The 22,439-nt window shown below is 36.2% G+C and overlaps 1 protein-coding gene across 2 annotated transcripts; it reads left to right on the plus strand.

The window, feature by feature from the left end:
- The first annotated feature begins 10,626 nt into the window (after window positions 1-10,626).
- LOC103328125 (protein TOPLESS) lies at window positions 10,627-20,056 on the plus strand. Of its 2 annotated transcripts, none has more exons than XM_008230515.2 (27): window positions 10,627-10,816; window positions 11,234-11,370; window positions 11,483-11,662; window positions 11,795-11,908; window positions 11,995-12,153; window positions 12,656-12,833; window positions 12,996-13,122; window positions 13,223-13,332; window positions 13,424-13,589; window positions 13,738-13,847; window positions 13,958-14,027; window positions 14,137-14,210; window positions 14,307-14,402; window positions 14,483-14,578; window positions 14,670-14,797; window positions 14,909-15,143; window positions 15,229-15,393; window positions 15,485-15,589; window positions 15,749-15,895; window positions 16,831-16,941; window positions 17,044-17,223; window positions 17,324-17,452; window positions 17,535-17,630; window positions 18,054-18,242; window positions 18,336-18,502; window positions 19,413-19,684; window positions 19,813-20,056. In XM_008230515.2, the coding sequence occupies exons 2-26, from the start codon at window positions 11,291-11,293 to the stop codon at window positions 19,618-19,620; spliced, it is 3,420 nt and encodes a 1,139-aa protein (XP_008228737.1). In that variant the 5' UTR covers window positions 10,627-10,816; window positions 11,234-11,290; the 3' UTR covers window positions 19,621-19,684; window positions 19,813-20,056. The 2 variants fall into 2 exon arrangements, with proteins under 2 accessions (XP_008228737.1, XP_088906406.1); XM_089050280.1 differs by having other exon boundaries at window positions 19,863-20,056.
- Window positions 20,057-22,439: the final 2,383 nt, after the last annotated feature.

The raw sequence follows: 22,439 nt of genomic DNA on the forward strand, positions 1-22,439 counted from the left end.
TCTATAAATAAATTGTAGAAAAGTTACTTACCTCCTCCTTGATGATGATGACCAAGGATGTCCTTATCATAATATAATCTTGTATCTATACTTTCTATGAATATGATACTGTATTTATGTCCGAAACGACATTGTTTGAATATTAAATAGCATTTTGTAAAAGTGAATTAGGTCAGTTGATCAAGATATTGTGTATGCCATCTTGCACTTAAGTTCAATCTCCCAATCCGTTTAGAATATAACTTTGTAAATAAATACATAAACAAACTATAGAACTTTTCCGTTTTGGATTTAAATTGAAAACCATACTGAGTATTATGGAGAGAGAGAAAAAATAACATATAATACGAAATGGCATCAATTTATAAACACAACACAATATCACTAGCAAAAAGAAAATTTTAACAAAGAATCCAAAAACGCACATCTCATTAAACTAAAAAATCCAAACACTTTGTCATGCACGTGTACAAATTAACTATTGTTTTTATTATTATTTTTTCAACAATTGTTCTATATGAATGAGATTCAAAACAAGAATTTCCACAATAAAGTGGAGATTGAATTTCATTAAATTAAACTATTATTGGCAAATCTTATAAATTGAAGAATTGAACATGCAGAAAATAGCATTTATTCTTTTGTTCCAATTGACTTGATCACATGATAAGATATGGATGGTGGTAATTGGCAAAAACAAAGTTGACCTTCACCCGCTGATAACGACCCACCCATGGATGGAGGAGGGATGATTTTCATATGGGTTGGGCTAAAATAGTTTCGTGGGCTGTGGAAAATGACCTAGAAGATTCTCCTTTTCTTAGTTTGGGTTCCGGAGTATAGCACAACCACTCTTTTCTTTTTCCCAAAAAGATAATAAATAAATAAATAATTATTCAGTGACCATTTGACACTTGTTGACTAGTGATATCAGGTTGAAATCTCATAACACCTTAGCAGTGTGTGTGAGAAAATCTTCTTAACTTCGACCAAAAACGAAAAACATAATGCTAAGAACACTAAAATAAATTTCAAAGTTTTAAATTCGAACTTATGTCGTAGTGTTTCATTTATTCATATTTGAGTATGTTCACGTATTGCTTATGTTACCTTGACGTCATTTGTGACTACATCGGAAAGATAATAATAAAAAAATGTTTACGGTGGACCAATAATGAAGTAATATAATTAGATAAATGCTCTCAAGACTCATTTGGGTGTAACCATCACGCACTATGGTCAAGAACCTAATTCCAAAGCAACGTCTTTTTTGGTTTTGACAGAAAAGGTAAGAATTGAGATATGGGGGTCTAATTGTAATGACTCATATGGCATTATGTAAGAAAGAAGGCAAGAGAAAGACAAGCCAATGGTGTATATGCTAAGAAAAAGACTTGTACGTGAGACAATGGGACAAAGACAAGCCGATAGAGAATTTCCTAGTACTATTCGCCTTAGTCTTTTCTTATCACTTGAGGTTAAGATCTTAATCTACTATGAAAATAAACACTTCTCGTTTCATTTCTCTTTCTCTCCCACTCAAGAGAATATGGCCTTTGTTTTATTCTCATTCAAGGGCGCAAGTCTTGTGCCCTGTCACAAATGGGACCACCTCTGTATGGGACTCCGAACTTGACCACTTTTATGATTTTTTTAATAATATTGTTATACATGTTATCAATTTACTCATATATATTTTATTTTTGAAACAAGCGATAGTCTAAAACTACAAGATGAGGAGATTTCTCAAGATGCTTTTGAAATTGAACTGAGACTACTCGTCTGCAAATTAAGATCATTTTTCACTGAACTATATTTATTAATAATCTAATATAAACTTCGTCCGCTTATATCATAACACGTGATAATAACACCATGTGACATGATTATAGTCATACCCAAAAATTTATCACAAGTCATTAGTTGGAGAGGTTTTGAAAATGCTTTAGGTCAAACATCACTTTACCTACTTTAGAAAAATTGGTTATATGGTACTATCTACTTCATGTTATGAAAAGAAAATGGAAAATATTAAACAATCGTCACATACAAAAATTCATCCACCCCTTGAGCACTGCACATCCTTTAAGTCAACCCCATAACATGTCACAAATGAAGTGCTCGCCAGGGACTTCATTTTCTGAACATGCATTGCCTCCTTTTAAGATAAGAAACGTGTTCATATTAGAAAGAGAGATGCTAGATTCCTAGCTATAGTAACTAAGCCACGCATGATGGAGAAAAAACTTACATGAATCGGGTTCATGAAATCCTTCTCTCTTTCTTAAATTAAGTTTTTTATGCATGCACGATAAGTAATTATTCAATAATCAGCCACCCGATTAAGTGGGTACATATATAGTAATTTAACTTGTCAATTAAGTAAAACAGTTTAGTATAATGCTTTTAACTACTTGAGTTATTTTAAATGAGAGCTAGCTTATCTTTCCGAAAACCCTAGCTCCTTATGTCCCAAAAAACATTTTAGAGCCGTTTTCACTAGGAATGGGGAGGAAGTCACTGTTCTTCCTCCCCTCTCTCATTCTCCCTTCCTCCCTTCTCTCTTCCCTCATTTCATAGACAAAAAGTTTCCCTTATTTGTCTTCATTTTGTTATAATTTTCCTCCACTCATCATAGGCGTATGCGTCTCGACATCGGATCTCTACATGCGTTTTAATATCGGATCTCTACCACTATCCTTTTTGCGGTTTCTTCATGTTTGGAATGAGTCACATAAATTTTTTGAGTTTTCTATGTAGTTTTCACCTATACTTTTGTGATAGTTTTTCACCTCTTTTGTATGAGAGTTTTCCACCTCTCTTATGTGAGAGTTTTATTTGTATTGTTATGACTTGATATTTTCACTTTTTGGTTGTTTTGAGTTCTCAATTTTAATTGGGATGTCTATGCCAGAATTTCTTTGATCATGCATGATCGTTAGTGGAGGAGCCTCATATTGTTAAAATTTTGATGTTAGGTCATTTCGTTATTGTAATGACCATTTGTGGTTAGTTTATATTGGTCATTTGTGACTAATGGTATTTTTGATTGAATTATGAATACAATTCCATAATTTTTATATAAAAAAAACACTTCAACTACAATTTTTTATTTATTTAATTTTTTATGTTGTAAGAGAAATAAAAGGATGGCCACGTATATCAATTAGACCACTAACGTAGTTAATGCATGGTCCTCTTTGAAAAGAATGTGTTTGTCAACCAACACCAACAAATTAAAGAAAATATATTAAAGACAAAGGACATGACCAGCGCCAGCTATATGAAGAGCGTGGTTGTCACGCATAACCAAGCGTGGGGTTAAATCCTAATATATCCTTCGCTGGACGTCACGCTCAGCCTGTGAATCTTTCGTCCCTCGTTCGTGTGTCAACAACAACTACAAGTCTACAAAGTCACAGTACAGAAATATCTGTAATTTCGGGGAAACTTTAGGGGCATTCTTTCTAGTTGAGGTTAGTAGAATAACGTGGCAGTAGGTCATTGGTTCGGGGCATGAACATGACGTTTCCGAACCGGACGGGATGACCGGCTTGGATTCAAAGACCAAATCAAAGACTGTGGGACTGGGCAGTCACCGACAGGGTTTCGAAGTGCCTGAGGGAGTAGGTGTCTTTTAAGAGTTACGAATTTAGAACCCACTCTATAGGTTATGGTTCATACTTGTACGGCTCAGATTCCATCCTCCCATTGGTTGAAAAATCTTCATTATGGTTCGTACTTGTAAAAGTAAATGCAACCTTAATTATTTTTCTCTTATACTCTTACGGCCCGTTTGCTCATTATTTTGTGATTATTAATTATTAATTACTAATTTCTAAGTTTTTGTTCTAGTTTTTATTATTATAGAAAAAGCGATGGTATTTATTGATGAAACAGAACATAGTACAAAGCCACAAAAGTACCGAAATAGTTACAATATATCTAGTGACCTAATACAACATGTTGGTTTGATATGCAGAGAATTACACCTAAACCAACAAATACTCAAACTCATAATTCAGTAACCTGAAGAGCATGTATTCATACTAACAATATAGATCCACCACGCAATAATAGAAACGGCAGATTCGTATCGCAGCTGAAAACGAAAATACAAAGCAAACTTCTAAAGAGTTCCTGAGAATTAAAATCAAATACAGCAAACTCATAATGCTTAATAGACTAAAACAAACAAAGAAACATGATCACCACTCCACATCATCTCCGACAACCGAAGAGACCCATAACGCCATACCAGCTAAACCCCAACCCACACAAACCGTCAACTTCCATTGTTGTAACTCCAAACTATGAATTGTAGCCAAAACCTTATGTATGTGGGCCAAAAAGGGTGGCGACAATGATGTTTCGCGGTGGCTCTTCAACAACAACTACAAATTAGCATAGCAACCGCTGCTACCCCACTGATGTCGACATCGCCACCTCCGCATGGATAGAGAGCACCACTGACAACTCTTATTACAACACCGAGTAAAAAAACAACCAAACTAGAAAAACCTGCAACCATAAACAAAAAAAACAAAACCAAGAAGAGAAAAATAGGGGTTGAGAGAGGAAGAAAAAAGAGAGGAGATTGTTTTTGGTGGGGGGGTAAGGGAGGAGGGGCAGAGACCACCTCCCCCCTTGATGCTGCGTTGAAGGGTGTGGAGGGCTAGGGTTTTTTGAGAGAGAGAGAGAGAGAGAGAGAGAGAGAGAGAGAGAGAGAGAGAGAGAGAGAGAGAGGGTGAGTTAATGAGATTAATTTCTAAGTTTAAGATAGAAGAAAGAAAACTATATGAGAGAAAGAAGCAAAGAGGCTGGTTGATCCTAAAGAAGAGGGAGGAAAAAGGAGGAAGGACAAAATGTAATGAAAATGCTCATATAAAATGAAAACTAAACATTGGCTCGGCCTTGACTAAAGAGGGGTTGAGTCCAACTCAATTTTTATGAGTCTCACCGTGTTAACATTTTATTGTAAGACACAATCACTTATATACTACTGTAACAACAATAATAATAAAATACACATGGGCTATAGCCTAGGTTAACCATCACCTAGGTTCGTCCTGAAATATATTGAAGTGTTGTCCAATTCAAGAAGTCTAATCCCACATTTATAAGTCCACCAAACAGCAATCAGGACACTTGTACAATCTAATTGAAATAGTCCAGTATAGTCTGAGCCACCAAATACGGTCAAATAGAATTATTATTGGCACTCCAAAACAATTATCATAATATCATGCACTCCCTTATTATAATAGGATAAGGGGAGAATATTTTCTCTGAAAAAAAAAAAAAGATAAGGGGAAAATTTCACTTTTGGAGAAGTGTTTGAGGACCTTTTTAATTGCCAATAACAGTTACCAAATTTTAAAACTAAAAGAAATTTCAAATAGGTTTTATTGTTTCAAACATTCTCCTTCATTTCTTCATCCTCCCTTCCTCCTCTATTTTGTCTCCCTCCTTTCTTCCTCAATTCTCTTAGATGTATCTTTAGCTAGAAAAATGAAACTTAAATTCATATATATACGGTTCAATGCAGATGTGTGCATTGCATTATGGACTACGAGTGAGCCTTCACATGCTCAACATATGACATTGGAATAGTCAGTGGTGAATCCAAGAATCTTACATCAAAGGGTCATAGTGTAAAACTTCCAAAATAAAAATTAGGATGATATGGAGGCACAACCCTTCGATGGCGGTGACAGCACCCATGTTTGCAAGGGAGGAGATGGAGGTTGAGGGGTTTGGGGAGATTGGGGTTAGAGGAGATAAAAGAAAATTGAGTTTTGGAGGGGTTCATTGATATCGAGTGGGTGGGTTTTGTTTTGGGATTCTAGATGGCTCCTTTTTTTTTAAAATTATTTAAAATTTATAACTTAGGCCAAAATAACTTTGTTTTGGCCAGGTCATTTGAAATAAATAAATAAAATTGTCTTGATCAAAAGGACGTCGTTTCGTTTTGCCCAGGCTGTTCAAAAGAAAAAAAAATTAAAAGAAGCTACTGTGTAGCTTCTCTTCTTCCCAGCACAGCCTTCTTCTTCCTTCTCAGGCCTTTCAACAAAAAGAAGCCTATTTCCATGGTTGCCAAATGGTCCCCGATGACCCCCCTTTGGATCTGCCCTTGGGAATGGTCACTCACCGTTTATAATGCATACATCATAATGAACTACTTTCGTATGTATACGTGTGTGATATATACAACTTGAAATTTAATCTATGAAACTGAAATGGTTAGGTAGATCTTTGTATGACCCGATGATTGGGGCCTAACCTAGGAAGAAAACAGCTCTGCTACATCCCCAACGAATGTGTTATCATGTTTTTATCATGTTTAAGTAAAACGTTATTGTTGTGGTAGCGTACTGAATAATGCTATGGAATGTGAGAAGGGTAGGTAGGGGACCATGGCCGTACCCCAAAAAAAAAAACACAAAACAAAAGGTTTGGGGAGGGTGGGCTAGGGTAGGGTTAGGGTTTACGCGAGCATCGCTCTCTCGCACAATGCGAAAGGCAAAAAGACCATATTATTGCCACAATAATATTTTATTCTTTTGCTTTAGCAAAACATGTTGCATTACATTATTATTTTTAAACAAATCCTCCTGAGCCGTGGACCCAAACTGGCCAGAGATTAGTCTTTATCCAACAAATGGAGAAAAAAAAAAAAAAAAAAGAAAGAGAGAGAAAAGTCTTTGATAGAGAGGATCACCACTTTCCCAATAAAAAAGACCGACCCAGTGGGCTGCTCTCTCACTGACAACTGACCACTGGGAAAAGGAGAGGCAAAGGATGAAGGAGAAGGAACCAATGTTCTGTGAAAATGAATCATTTTCTCATTTCTCTTGATATTTTCCCATTCGTTCACGATATTCACGGGAGAAATTGGTTTGGAAAATGTCGGGATCTGGTGATCCAAAGCTTGACTCTCTCTTGCTAGTTGTTGCCCCTATAAAATATGCATCTCGTTTTTTTGTTTTTCTTTTGTCTGAAAACGTACATGTCATCGAATAAGAAAAAGAAATTAGTAGCGGGGGAAAGTGACTGGTCGCCAAACCCTTGTCAAAAAGCTGGGCGGGCTGTCACATTTGCTACGTGAAAGCCCCTATACATAAGTAGGGTTAAGTTCACATTAATGCTTCTTCAGCTTTACGCGTGTCTCATTTTAATTCTAAATACTACTTTGTTTGAGTTAGTTTATACATTACTAGTCTCTAATTTGGTTTATGATCTTAGGCTAGAGACTACATCAGACGGTCACACACGTAATTTATTAGAATTTCCGAATTATCTATCTCATTACGTACGCTTGAAATAATACTAGAAGAACCAATTGCTTTTAGTCAATTATAGCGCTCTACTACTCGAGCAATAATTCTCACATAGTAAGTAGTTGTTTAAGACATATCAAATCACAAAAACGAATGGTAGTCTTTTTTAGGTCTCTTACTCTTGTCTTTTTTCATTTCTATCTCCAATCAAACGTCATGAATCCTTCTCTTTCTTAGGCCGCTCTTCAACTAAAAATTCAAACACTTGAAAGTTGTTTAGCCATTTGATTCTCATCATGATCATTTCAATGTTTAATTAAAGCATTTTGCTCGTTTATTTATTTGATAACAATTACATGATCAATTCGGTTTGATTAAGTACACAAATGATCTTTAGTTACAAGGTAATTTAAGAAAAATGAAGTTTCTAGTCATATGTTGATACCGCATTACGAGATATATAGAAAGACATAATTGAGATGATAAAAGAGGGAGATAGTTAGATTTCTTAAATTGTGAAACTTTTGCAAACAAAGTGATTATGCAGCCTTTTTCATCTGTGAGATACTATGTAAGATTTATTAATGAGTATAATTATACAGCCAGCTTGGTAGCTAGGGTTTTTGGCTTTGTTCATTTGTCTGTTTGTTGGCATTAGACTAGACTTGTGCCGTAATTGTTTTATATTGAATAATGAGTACAAGTGGAGAATTTGATTTGCCCATGAGAGTACTCCAACTTTAAGCCATCCCTTGATGCTGCTAAAACAATCACCCCCCAATTCTCCAAAAATCCATGCTTTTTCTATATAATAAAAAAGGATTACTAAAAGAATCTTCAAGATGGCATAATAAGAAATTCTTCTTTCAATAATGATTTTTACAAAATGGGCCAACGCGATCTTTTCTTGCTGTCAGGGCCAACTAGATCTAGTAAAGTGAAAAAAAAGGTTTTGACTTGCAAATTAGTGATCTTAGGTTCAAATCTCCATGACACATTAATAGTGTGTGTTAGAAAACTCCATCTCCTATAGTTTGTATTATCGTTTGTAGTAAAAAGAACCGTTATATTAGAATCCATGCACACATTCCTAGCAAAAAAGTAAAATGCACATTCATTGTATCTTCTTGATTCAAGTCACATCTATAATTTTTCACATGTAAAATTAACCATACAAAACGGCTTAATTTGTGTAGGAGCTGCGAGAGTAAATAATACAAGGGTCATTGTCGGTTTCCTTTCATACTTGTTTTCTTGTGTTTAACTGAAACAAAAAACTAGCCGTATGGATAAATGGTCCCTTTCAAGATGAGTTTCTTTAATGTGTAATGAGTTTCCTTGGCATTACCAACACCTTTCCTTTTCTTAATCAATTTTATGGCGTCTCAATCAATCAAAGTTCTTGACCAAAAAAAAAAAAAAAAATCCAACCAAGCTTATGTCTTTGACGAAGGCAACAAAAAGGAAGATCAACGGGGCTAGGTTCTTCATCATAATAAGTTTTGCACAAATTTTTTTCCTCAAATGATAGAAGATACATATTAAAGACATATATGAACCTTTTGTGGGAAAATTAATATGGGAATTGCTATATTTTCATTTAGAAATATTTACTATTCTATCCGAGGTTCTACTTCCGATTCTCTTCTTTTTTAATATCGCTTGTATTCAGAAAGGACATAATCTCTCTTCACAGATGTCTAAAAGTTTGTATTTACGTAACTCATTTTCTTGCGCGGTTTTCTTTACACATTTAGGAAAGGCTGGTTCTTGGTTTGGAAAGGCTTCGAATTTTCATCATTTGACGGCATTCTCATATGTGGTGGATATGGGCATCCAACCGAAAGTAAAGGCCGACAGTGCATGCCAAAATAAAATAATAAAATGAAATTATGAGCTGGAAATCGCTAGGAAATTATTCCAAAATTGAAGTCCAGAGTCGGGGCCACAACAAACACTACGCCATGGAAAACTGTGACTACAGTTGAACTGTAGAAGAGTTGTAGAAGGCCAAAAAAAAAAAGAAAAGAAAAAAGAGCCCACCTGATACATACGCCAAATTTCTTTTGTTTCTCTGCCGAGTGCCACGTGCGCACCACGGCGAATAATAGAGCGTGAGACTTTTGGCATTTTCTTTTGTCGAAATTTTATATATTTATTTATCTACTCAATGGCCTTGCTTTCAGGTATATATATATCTATATATATATATAAATATCACGAAGTGTCCTTATATTTGAGAGTGGAATTAATTTCTGCTATGGGTTCGGTTTGTTCCTAACTATAAAGTGCTTTCAATCGCTTTAGAACTCCTGTCATTGAGGCACCAAATAGCTCGTCAACTGAATATGGCAGTTTACCAACCGCACTACATCTTGTAGTTTTAGATATAATTGATATATATATGTATACAAATGTATTTTAATTTGATAATTTTGTTTTCTTACATGCATGATGGCGTGTGTTGTGTGGTGTCAGATATAATTCTGAAAAGAAGAAAAAAAAGGGAAAGAGAAAGAGATGGCATGCTTAGATTGACATTTTCCTTTGTTTAAAATAGTAGATGCTTTAGTGGTCTACGTACTCCTGAGACTGAGATGGACAAAACCCCACGTTACGACTAGAAAACCGCACCTTTTATTATATCATTATCTTCGATAACCATCCATCAAATAAATTATTGCCACAATAAATTTTCAAACCAAATCCCGATATAACGCGATACGATCCGCATTTTATCGCCCCCAAGATTAACAACTCTTTCGCAACTTCATATCTCATATCGCAATCATGTCCTGTCTCACTGTATCACGTGATATAAATAAGTACCGGGAGTGGCCTAGTGGCATGCTCTGTAATAACTGCCAAAATCTGAGGGTGAACATTTTTGGGGACCGTCCAGAAAGCCTGTCGTTTAATTGAGGTATCTGATGGTAGTAAAAATCGCTTTCCAGGTTAATTTCATCTCCTTTTCAGCTGGGCTTTGCTTGAATTATAGCCGTCGATATATCTTAAAAATTTCCTGGTCAATACTCTTAGATGAATCCAACGGTATATATTGCATTTATAGGCTGAACGGGAAGTAGTTGATTATTTCTCTGGCTCTGGTTCTACATTAGCTGAAGGACAGTTGTCAGCTACAGATTCCGCGCCGATGAACTCGACAAATGTAGCCGGCTAAGTGGGACCCGTCTCCATTTGTACCTATTTATAAGTTCATCTACATATCAAGAGGACCTATCATAAGCTACCATAACCTATTGCTTTATGAGTTGATAAGCAGAGCTACTTATCATCCTCCTTATCTGTCGCCTCCTATAAAAATCACCCATTTCTGCAAGTTTAATGTCTCCTTTCTCTCTCTCTCTCTATATATAAATACAAAAATTTCTGGAGAGAGAATCTGGAGAGAGAAAGAAAGAGAGTTTACTATAAGTTTCTAGAGAGAGAAAGCTTTCTCTGAGCTCTGTCTCTGTCTCTCTCTCTCTTCTTCGTCTTCTGGATGTGTGGTTGTTTGTTCTGATTTGGTTCTCAAGGTGAGAGCTTCTCTCTCTGTTTTGGAATCTCTAACTTTTAATTTCTTTTAAAGTCCTTTGTGGGTATTTTTAGGTTGATATTTTCTTTGGGGTTTGCTCATTTATACCTTTTTCTTTTGCATCTTCGATTCCACATGGGTCTTAAAGCTGCTTTCTTTGCCTCTTTGATCCTCAAAAAAGTTAATATTTTTTATGACTGTTTTTTATAAAACCTGAATTTTATGTCGATGTGTAGTCAAATTTCTGAAAGAATTGGTAAAAATGGTGTTTTAGTCGTATGATCTAGTTCTGGGTATGCACCTTTTGAATTTTTGCTGGCTGTTTGTTTTAATTTTTTAATTTTATTTTGAGTTTTGGGCTATTTAAGTTGACCCTTTATATATTGATTTGATTTATAATATTATTTTATTTTTGCAGATCTAGTTATAATCTTAGTGATATTTCTGGTTCTGGAATCAAAGACGAGGGGTCAAGATGTCTTCTCTCAGCAGGGAGCTTGTGTTCCTGATCTTACAGTTTCTAGATGAGGAAAAATTCAAAGAGACTGTACACAAGTGGGCTACCTTCTATATATATTTTTAATTTTTTTAATTAATGAGTTTTTATTGTTATACTTGCTGATTGTGTACTGATGCTGCATCATTAATTGCATTTTGATGTAAATAGGCTGGAGCAGGAATCTGGGTTTTTCTTCAATATGAAATATTTTGAGGATGAGGTGCATAATGGTAATTGGGATGAAGTTGAGAAGTACCTGTCCGGATTCACTAAAGTGGACGATAACCGGTATTCCATGAAAATCTTTTTTGAGATACGGAAACAGAAGTATCTTGAGGCATTGGACAAGTAAGCTTATTATGTTTCACTTTCAGTTCAGTTCTCTTATTGCAACCATAACTTTCATGGGAAATTTTTGTCTGCATTTGAGGAATTCTGTGGTTGGATTGCATATAAATGAGACTGTTTGGACTTTAATAGGCATGATCGGTCCAAAGCTGTGGATATACTAGTAAAGGATTTAAAGGTTTTTGCCACATTCAATGAAGAACTTTTCAAGGAAATCACCCAGCTCTTGACATTGGAGAACTTTAGGTATGGGAATTGTGTTATATGAATAAAGTCTTAGTCGAACACCAGTTGTAGCATCATGCACTGAAAAATGGTATCTTGCATTATAGGGAGAATGAACAACTATCCAAATACGGAGATACAAAGTCTGCCAGGGCAATAATGCTGGTTGAACTTAAGAAACTGATTGAAGCAAATCCCTTATTCCGTGATAAATTGCAATTCCCCAACCTCAAAAATTCGAGACTACGGACTCTCATTAACCAAAGGTAATTTCTCTGAAACCGTGACTTCAGTTAGATAAGATTAGCTGTGCACTTCAGTGACTTATGGATGCTGTTGCAAGTGGTATCTTATTTTAATGTTTTCATGTATGGAGAGTGCATTTGTCTTCCATGGCGTTCAGAATGAAATTTCATCAAGTTCATAGCACAAAATTGTATTGTTAACTACATTATCATTATTGCTATTCAAAAAGTTGGTTATGACATTGAGTGCTGTGAAGAAAAAGAAGAAATCATCGAACTTGACAAAAAAAATGCAGAAGAAATCAACTTTCTTGCAATGCCTAAAACATGTGCTGTGAACCTATTTTGGAGATTCTGCATTGACACTAGCACATCACTGCTTGTTCCAGCTTGTGGTGTTAGATTTTTTTATTTTGGGTGAACAGTGTCTAAGTAGTTTTACACGCTATGAACTATTACTTGTGAAAATTTTGGACTTTCTGGTTGTGCTGAGGGTAACTAATTTTCCTTCTGCAAATTAAAGCTTAAATTGGCAGCATCAGCTTTGTAAGAACCCAAGACCAAATCCAGATATAAAAACTCTTTTTGTGGATCACTCGTGTGGACAACCGAACGGTGCGCGGGCTCCATCACCTGCAAACAATCCACTGCTTGGATCCTTGCCAAAAGCCGGAGGATTTCCTCCGCTAGGTGCACATGGGGTGGGTAATCTAGCTTAACTGGCGATATATTACTAAAGTAGCAACTCTTGTAATAAAAATACTTCTTGTGTGGAATTAAACATTCCCTTTCGTTTAGAAAGAAAAGAAATAAAATTATGTTGTTATAAAGGTCTTATTGATTTGTTTGGCTTTGCATTTCAGCCTTTTCAACCTACACCAGCCCCAGTTCCAATACCCCTTGCAGGTTGGATGTCTAATCCTTCCACTGTTACTCATCCAGCTGCTTCTGAAGGAGGAGCTATTGGTCTTGGTGCTCCATCAATTACAGGTAAGATATCCTTTTGTTACTACTGAGGTTCTTAGTTTTATCACGATGCTGATGACATGGTTGAATGGTTCTGATTGAGGTGTTTCATTACGTTGTGCAGCTGCCTTGAAACATCCAAGGACTCCCCCAACTAATCCTTCTGTAGAGTACCCATCTGGGGATTCTGATCATGTATCTAAAAGAACAAGGCCCATGGGGCTGTCTTCTGAAGTATGCACATATTTGTATAGATCGAATTGTGAACGATGATCATTATCTTCTTCCTGACTTACCTTTTATTGGTATTTGTTCTTTTGAGCAGGTAAATCTCCCTGTTAACATGTTGCCAGTAACATTTCCGGGTCATGGTCATGGTCAAGCTTTGAATGCACCTGATGACTTGCCAAAGAATGTCACACGGACTTTGAATCAGGGTTCATCTCCCATGAGCATGGATTTTCATCCTTTGCAGCAGACTCTGCTTCTTGGTTTGTATTTTTACAGTAGCTCCTTAATTTAAAAAAAAATATTTGCAGACCTTCAGGCAGTAGAGCTATGTTTGATAGTTGGTTTGTCCCTTAGTTGCTTTCTGTTCATATGTTTTGACGTTTGACTGTTCTCCCTGTGATGCTGCAGTTGGTACTAATGTGGGGGACATAGGGCTGTGGGAAGTTGGATCTAGGGAGCGACTAGTTTTGAGGAACTTCAAAGTTTGGGATCTTGGTTCATGTTCAATGCCTCTGCAGGTATTTCCCCTTTCTATCCTTGTTCATAAATGACAAAAAAACATTGTTCTGTATTCTCTATGGTTGTATTATTTGGTTGACTGAATAGTAAATGTCTTCATGAAATTCAGGCTGCTCTAGTTAAGGATCCTGGCGTATCTGTTAACCGTGTGATATGGAGTCCTGATGGTTCTTTATTTGGTAAGCTTGACAATATTGAAGTACCTGTGGTAAATGTGATATGCACACCATAATTATTGAAGTAGTAAATTAGATATTTATTTATTTATTATTTACAATCCAAATACAGGTGTTGCTTACTCAAGGCACATTGTTCAAATATATTCTTATCATGGGGGTGACGATATACGACAGCACCAAGAGGTATATATTGAAGATACTGTTTTCAGTTCTTTTCCACTTTTTGCTATACTCTTGAGTTTCCTGTACTGATGCTGACCTCTGAAATTACTGTCCTAGATTGATGCTCATGTTGGTGGAGTAAATGATCTAGCATTCTCCCACCCCAATAAACAGCTTTGTGTAATTACCTGCGGGGATGACAAGACCATCAAGGTTGTTTAGTTGTCTAACATGTTGCTTGTCTAATTGTAAGAACGTTTTCTGTTCCTTGCTGATTCCGTTTATAAATTTAGGTGTGGGATGCTACAACTGGTGCAAAACAGTATACTTTTGAAGGTCATGAGGCTCCTGTTTATTCTGTCTGCCCACACTACAAGGAAAACATTCAGGTCTTCCTTCTTACTAATTACACCTTTCCATTCTGTCTCTGGTTCCCACTCTGTCCTTTTCTGATGCTCATTTTTCACTTTTGTGCTTCAGTTTATCTTTTCAACAGCATTGGATGGAAAGATAAAGGCTTGGTTGTATGACAATTTGGGATCTCGGGTTGATTATGATGCTCCTGGTCGCTGGTGCACAACCATGGCTTACAGTGCTGATGGTACAAGGTTAGTATACATAACTCAGGGTTGCTTCTTTAAATTTTGATGGATGGCAGACTAGATGATTATTTAATTCTTTTCCCTTTTTGTCCTTTTGTGGTGGGTGAATTTTTGCAGGCTCTTTTCATGTGGGACAAGTAAAGAGGGTGAGTCATATATTGTTGAATGGAATGAAAGTGAAGGGGCCGTGAAGAGGACCTATCAAGGCTTCCGCAAGCGTTCTTTTGGTGTTGTGCAATTCGATACTACTAAAAACCGATTTTTGGCTGCTGGTGATGATTTCTCTATTAAATTTTGGGACATGGACAATACTCAGCTTCTGACAACTGTTGATGCTGATGGAGGCCTCCCAGTAGGTTCATTTCCTTCAAGTAAATTGAAATAATAGCGATATAAAATAGTACTTGCTCATCTTCTTTACCCTTCTTAATTCCTAGGCAAGCCCTCGTATCCGCTTTAACAAGGATGGCAGTCTCTTGGCTGTTTCTGCCAATGAGAATGGGATTAAAGTATTGGCAAATGCAGATGGAATTCGATTGTTACGAACATTTGAGAATCATCTTTCTTACGATGCATCAAGGACCTCTGAAGTTGTGACAAAGGTAGTTTTTTTTCTTTTTCGTCATATGATTAGTTTTTTTGGTACCTTATCCTTTATTAAATTAGCTTTTGCTAACACTTGACCTCTTTCAGCCTGCAATAAACCCTATTTCAGTTGCTGCAGCAGCGGCAGCTGCTGCTGCTACCAGTGCCGGTCTGGCTGACAGAAGTGCATCTGCAGTTTCTATTTCTGGAATGGTTCGTTGGATATGCATCTTCTTTTGTATATATTGGACCTTCATTACTTTGCTCCATATGCATTTTTATTTTAAATTGCTTATTTTATTTATATGTATTTAGAGTTGAAATACCTGCAGTTATGATTCTTCTAATTAATCAAACTATTATTCATACCAGAATGGGGATGCTCGGAACTTGGGGGATGTGAAACCTAGAATAGCTGAAGAATCCAATGACAAATCAAAGATTTGGAAACTCACAGAAATCAACGAACCGTCTCAATGTCGTTCCTTGAGGCTACCTGAAAACATGAGAGTGACCAAGGTATGATGTATGCTAACTGCCTTTATTCTTGGAAGATTTCACTTCATATTGATGGATTTATAATAAGGTTTTTTAGGTTTTAGACATAAATTTTTTTTCACTTTTGGAAAAAGCCAAAGCTTTTTCAAAAAAGACAAAAAAACCACTCAACTTTCAAATCAAAGACATACAAATGTATTGGATTCCTTAGGAAATCTAAAAATAAATAAGGGCATTTTTGTCCATTTTTGCTTCTTTTAAAATTTCTCTCTCCTTTTGCTTTTTCCAAAATGTCCCTTTATAATATCCCTGGTCCTGCTTCATCGCACCATAAATATTTCATTGTATTCTACAGTTTACTATATTCATTGTGTGTGGAAAACATTATGACCTTTTTCTTGGCCATGACCTTGGCTCTAAATGATAATTCTGTTCATAGGGGTTAAAATATGAACAAGAAATATTTTATTTTCAGAATGGTGCTTCCCATGATTTCGTCTTTTCATACTTAAAAGCATGGAAATCATATATGATCTTTTGATGAAACACATCGAAGCATGTGATTAGGCCAACTTCATGGAGCAGCAACAACTTAGCTATAAAAAGAACATCCTCTTTGGAAGCCTAAGACTAAGGTTGTTTGCTCAAGTTTGACAATGGCTCCTTTTCATCTAAAGAGAAATGTCTATGGTGAGCAAAGGGTTGGTCAATATAAAACAAATGAATAACCCAAAGGGTCAATCTAAGAGTAACTACCAAGAGTTGTTAAAGAGTCGATTAATTCAGGTCTTAGAACGACTTGATGTAAAGAAGAAACTTTCTATTTACAAAATGGTTCCCAGATGGGCTCTCTAAATTCTCATTTGGATTTATGATGCTGTATCAATGGGATTTCTGAATGGGACACATTCTGTCTTCAATATATTCTCATTAGGTTCCTTGATTTTGTTTTTCAGATATCGAGGTTAATCTATACTAATTCAGGAAGTGCAATTTTGGCATTAGCATCAAATGCCATACATTTGCTCTGGAAATGGCAGAGGAGCGAGCGTAACTCTACTAGCAAGGTGTGTAGATGCATAGTAGTTTCCATCAATCATTTGTAGTTCTTTCATAATAAATCTAAAAGATGAGTTTCATATTATCAATACCACTGATGTACACTGCAGGCAACTGCTAGTGTTTCACCTCAACTCTGGCAACCCTCAAGTGGCATTCTAATGACCAATGATGTTGCTGACACAAGTCCTGAAGAAGCTGTTCCTTGCTTTGCTTTGTCCAAGAATGATTCTTATGTAATGTCAGCATCTGGTGGAAAGATTTCCCTATTCAATATGATGACATTTAAGGTAACACGCCTTCAGAGTAGTTAGCTTGATTTTTCCATATATATATATATATATATATATTTTCATTATACTCATTGAAATTTCTTGTTGGCAACTACAGACAATGACAACTTTCATGCCGCCGCCGCCTGCTGCAACGTTTCTTGCTTTCCACCCTCAAGATAACAATATTATCGCTATTGGAATGGATGATTCCACTATTCAGATATATAATGTCCGTGTAGATGAGGTATGATGTAATCTGTGGACAATTTATCTCAGCACCTGCTGTTTGAGATGGCTATTATTTAGTTTTAATTTTCTTGATGCAGGTTAAGAGCAAGCTTAAAGGTCACTCTAAAAGAATAACTGGCCTAGCATTCTCTCATGTACTAAATGTGCTAGTTTCATCAGGAGCAGATGCTCAGGTATTAGAACCTAATCAGCTTTTGTACCTTGAATTAATATTTTCTTATATGGTTTTCCTTCTGGGGTAGACTGAAATTGAATCAAACTCCCAAATATGCTTATATTACCAAAGTGAGATAATTTCTCTGACAGGCTTCGAAACAAATTAACCATTATAAGTGTGGCCTTTTATTAATAGTTATTTTTTATAAGTGTATTCCGTGTTCTAGTTTCTGATTCAACATGCATTTATTTTTCCTATTCAAGCTTGTTCGCTAAACTTTCCAGTGACTCCATTTTTCTCCTTAAAAAGTTTTAAGTCAATTGTTAAATCTGGAATTACCATGACAAAAGTATTTCTCTGTAAATATAATCAGGTCCTTGTGAAGTAATACTGAAATCACTAATAGTAGTTTGGTTATTATTTCTTTTTTCTACTTCAGCTTTGTGTATGGAATCCTGATGGATGGGAAAAGCAGAAGTCCAGATTCTTGCAGCTTCCAGCTGGGAGAACAACAGCTTCACAGTCAGACACGCGTGTACAGTTTCATCAGGACCAGATGCACTTCTTGGTTGTGCATGAGACTCAACTTGGCATATATGAAACAACAAAACTAGAATGTGTAAAGCAGGTACATTTGTCTCTAGGTGCATGTCATGGAGATTTATGAGTGTCCTTCCAAGTATTTTTTAAATTTAAATTCCTTTTCCTCTTGCTTGTTTAGTGGGTCCCACGTGATTCTGCTGCACCAATTTCCCATGCAACATTCTCATGCGACAGCCAGCTTGTATATGCCAGCTTTTTAGATGCAACCGTGTGTGTGTTTAGTGCTGCAAATCTCAGACTACGATGTCGTATTAATCCTTCTGTTTATCTTCCTGCTAATGTCAGGTAATTCCCTCTTTCTGCTGCCCAACTTCAACTGACTTTCCACCTTTATTTCAATGGTGCTTTTCAAGATTTAAATTTGGGTGGTACTTGTTCAGTATTATTTTACAAGTCCAGGACATGTTTAAACCTGATTTTTCTTAACAAGAGTTTAAACACCATTTTAATGTTAGATTTTGGAACATACACTTATTAATCTGGTTGTGCCCGTCCTGGGCGGAGGGTGGTTTATGCTATCATGGTATGGCTAGAATTGTTGCATATGACAAAACAAATACTGAACTTTGTAACATTTTAAAGAAAAAATTACCAATTTTAGCTCCCCACTTGTATGATTTATTTACCACTTCTATAAAAACCCAAAATTTGGTTGCTTACACAGCCTAATAGAATAGGAATTAAACGACACTTGTCTTCAAGGCTTCAACCATACATTAGTGTGTTAATCTCTATATGCATCCTAAGCACAGAAGTTTTCTTCCAATATATATCGGTATATGAGCTTTAATTACACATTTGACACAGCCTAATAGAATAGGAACTAAATGACACTTGTTTTCAAGGCTTCAACCATACATTAGTGTCTTAATCTCTATATGCATTCTAAGCACAGAAGTTTTCTTCCAATATATATAGGTATATGAGCTTTAACTACACATTTTATGAAAATCATATCAAAATGCAGACATTAACTCATCCATGCATCTTTGCTTTAACTAAGGAGATCATCTTTGGACTTCAGACTTAAAAAAAACGGAAATCTTTGTACCAGTCATTCTATTTGTAGCATGCCTCTTTGATTACTTTTCTGTATAAATGTCAAGATACTGGTTTGGGAAATCTAAATCCTCCCAGGTTTGTGATAGCTGTGTTGACAGTTCTTGACTCCAGCACTTTGCTTCCCCTTTTGCAGCAATAACGTACAGCCCCTCGTGATTGCGGCACATCCACAAGAACCAAATCAGTTCGCATTAGGACTATCGGATGGTGCTGTTCATGTCTTTGAGCCCCTCGAATCTGAAGGCAAATGGGGCGTGCCTCCACCCGTTGAAAATGGGTCAGCAAGCAGTGTGCCAGCTACTCAAGTTGGAACTGCAGGTTCAGATCAAGCACAGAGATGATCAAAAGGCTGGCAGAGCACAAGTTCTTTTACATGCTTGGCTTGCTGGCCCATTCCAAATATAGGTATTTTGCATTTGACTACTTGCTATTTTTCCTAAGAGTGGTATTTATATTCCTTTGACACATTTTTGCCTTTTTGTTCTTTGTTTTTTGTTTTTCTTTTAACGCATTTTTGTTATGTATTGCTGCAGTTTGTGTTCTTGATGCAATGTAATTTACTCAAGGAATGAATGATGTGCAGATATGTAGATTTAACATGTTGGTTCAGAATATCAGTAAGGTAAATGCTGTAGGAGTATTGGCAGTGATCATGTATTTATTTTCTGCGTCAGAAAGGAAGAGTTTAATGTCTCTCCCTTATGCTTTTCGTCTTCCAATTGATCATGAATATATAATTCTTGTTAATTTTCTATGTCAATTTCCGTTGCTGTCTCAGTTTTCTTTTCTTTTGACTTCGGCTGTTGTTAGTTGGATGTTAACCTGCAAGTCATTGTAGGATAATAATGGACCTTTGTCCTTTTTTAAGATTCTGGTTTCTCTTGAGGAAAATGGTAGGGAGATGACATTATTGAACCGTATTGCCCTTTTTAAAGATTTCCATTTCTCTTTAGGCATGACAACGTTATTGTATCACATTGTGTACCACTTGTCTAATAGCGGTGCGACATACTTGTTTTGCCCGACTCTTCCTCTATTAGAGAGGGGTGGCACACAATGCGTTACAATAATGTGGTCTCCGTGACATAAACCCTTTCTTTTTATGCAGAAATGTGGACGCACCTTATGAATCTATGACGAAAAATCAAACTGTGACATTAGAAAAAGCGTCAAAGAAAATGCATAAACTCTTGCATTTACCACATAACAATAAAAAGGGAAATCAATGTCATAAGAGAAAAACTGGATATCGTAAATAATGTGTAGTGAAAAATATAAAAAAGGTATACAACAGTTATTTTCTAAAACCCTACTAACTTCTAATATGCATTTTGAAAACCACATTCTTGTGCAAATTACCGCATACGCAATTTTCCCTACATTCCGTAATGCTTTTAAACACGTCATTTTCTATCCATGCTGGTGCTGCAAAGCTTGCAAACTAGGAAGGTGAGTCGACTGAAGCTTCCTAATACCATACAATCCTGCACGACTCAAGCATTGATGCGAGTGCCCAACTCAGTATCCCAATCAAGTAGAAAGTAGCCACGAGGGAAGCATCTTTTCACAAATAAAAGTTATTTCTTCCTTGTTAGCGAAAGGATAGAGGCAAGCCACAACAACATTTGAGCAAGAAAAGTAGCTACTGTTGTTTCAGTAAATTTCCCTGTCTTCATAAATTAGTATCGGCAGTCCAATAATTGTGTACATCCAAGATTCCTCTGTAAAATACCAGGAATGCCCATGATGGTAAAATAAATATCATGTAATCTCTTAGGATCCTTCCTTTTTTTATAAGTAAGCATCTCCATGCAAACTTGGGAGCACGGTTGAGAAGAACATTGCTCGCCTGCTCTCTAGCTTCCAACAAAATTTTCCTTCGTTTTCAATGTTTTCCATTCCTACTAGCTTCCAAGTTCCAAGCAACATTAGCAATATTTTAAGCAAGTGTCCTTTCATGCTTTATTTTCTGTTTGTTTTTCTTTTGTCGAAAAGAAGTTCCATTAACAAGGAAATATTACATTAGGGCAGTTACACAAAAGTAGGCTCAATAAAATCAAATTTGAGAGATCTAAGCATGGTGCCCAAACATAAGCCAACCAAACGCCGAACAAGACATAAAGCGTACCAATTACCAAAGCCCATACATACGGAAGTCTCTCTTCTAACGGGGCCTTAACCAAAATACAACACTATTTGAGTAAACCTAGGAGACCCCATACGCACTTGGGTTTGATTTATAGGCGATAATTTTGAGGCAATCCAATATAATACTCTCTCCCCTTCCCTAGTGAATGACCCAAACAAAAAAAAAAACTGGGAGAAAGACCCTGGCCGTCACTCTGAGCAGCCTGCCTTAGTTGGAACTTGGGGGATGTGAAACCTAGAATAGCTGAAGAAATGACAAATCAAAGATTTCAAACTGAACTCAACGAACCATCTCAACACCATTCGTTGAGGCAGTATTCTTGGAAGATTTCATGTCATATTGATGCATTTGTAATGTCCTGCCCTATCATTCCTATGGAACTTAAAAAATATATCAATATGTTGTAAAATTTACGGTGATCTTGTATTCTCATTGCCAAATTTGTATGAAGCACAAATTTACAGAGTTTTGTAGAAATATCAGGCTCCAACCGAATGTAGAACAAAAAATAAGTAGTTTGTTCTTGGGGAACAAGGAACCAAGGAAATCAGTATTACTAAGCAGATGGATACAATCTGTTGTTTCCATTGAATACCAAATCTCTAATAAAGAGACAGAAGAACCATGCCTGGGAAGCTTTTCATTCCAAAATAGATTTTAGAACAAAACTCAATATGAAGCAGAGATAATTTATAAAGCTACAGTTGAAGAGAATATGGAAACCCACATCTACCTCCAACCATATGCACAATAAGGTTCTTTTATACATGATTAAAGTCTATTCCTGCTGCCATTAGCTTACAGACTACTAATTAATACTTCCGGGAACTACTTAGGTCACTTAAATTGATCTTCAAAATTCTCAAATGGAAACAATTAAAGGAAGGGTGCGAGAGATTTTGAATGTTTCAATCCTGCCGCCATTAATGCTTCCGGTGAAATGAGATTTTGAAGGTTTCAATCCTGTCACCCCTGCATTCACATGGAAGGATGCGAGAGATTAAAGGACAA

The sequence above is a fragment of the Prunus mume genome, linkage group LG4 (assembly GCF_029339155.1).
Source record: "Prunus mume cultivar Tortuosa linkage group LG4, ASM2933915v1, whole genome shotgun sequence".
In the NCBI taxonomy this organism is placed as follows: Eukaryota; Viridiplantae; Streptophyta; class Magnoliopsida; order Rosales; family Rosaceae; genus Prunus; species Prunus mume.

Coding starts and splice junctions, on each gene's coding strand:
- LOC103328125 (XM_008230515.2), top strand. CDS start 11,291: ATGTCTTCTCTCAGCAGGGAGCTTGTGTTCCTGATCTTACAGTTTCTA. Junction 13,123..13,222: donor TGGTGCTCCATCAATTACAG/GTAAGATATCCT, acceptor TACGTTGTGCAG/CTGCCTTGAAACATCCAAGG. Junction 15,896..16,830: donor AAAACATGAGAGTGACCAAG/GTATGATGTATG, acceptor TTTGTTTTTCAG/ATATCGAGGTTAATCTATAC.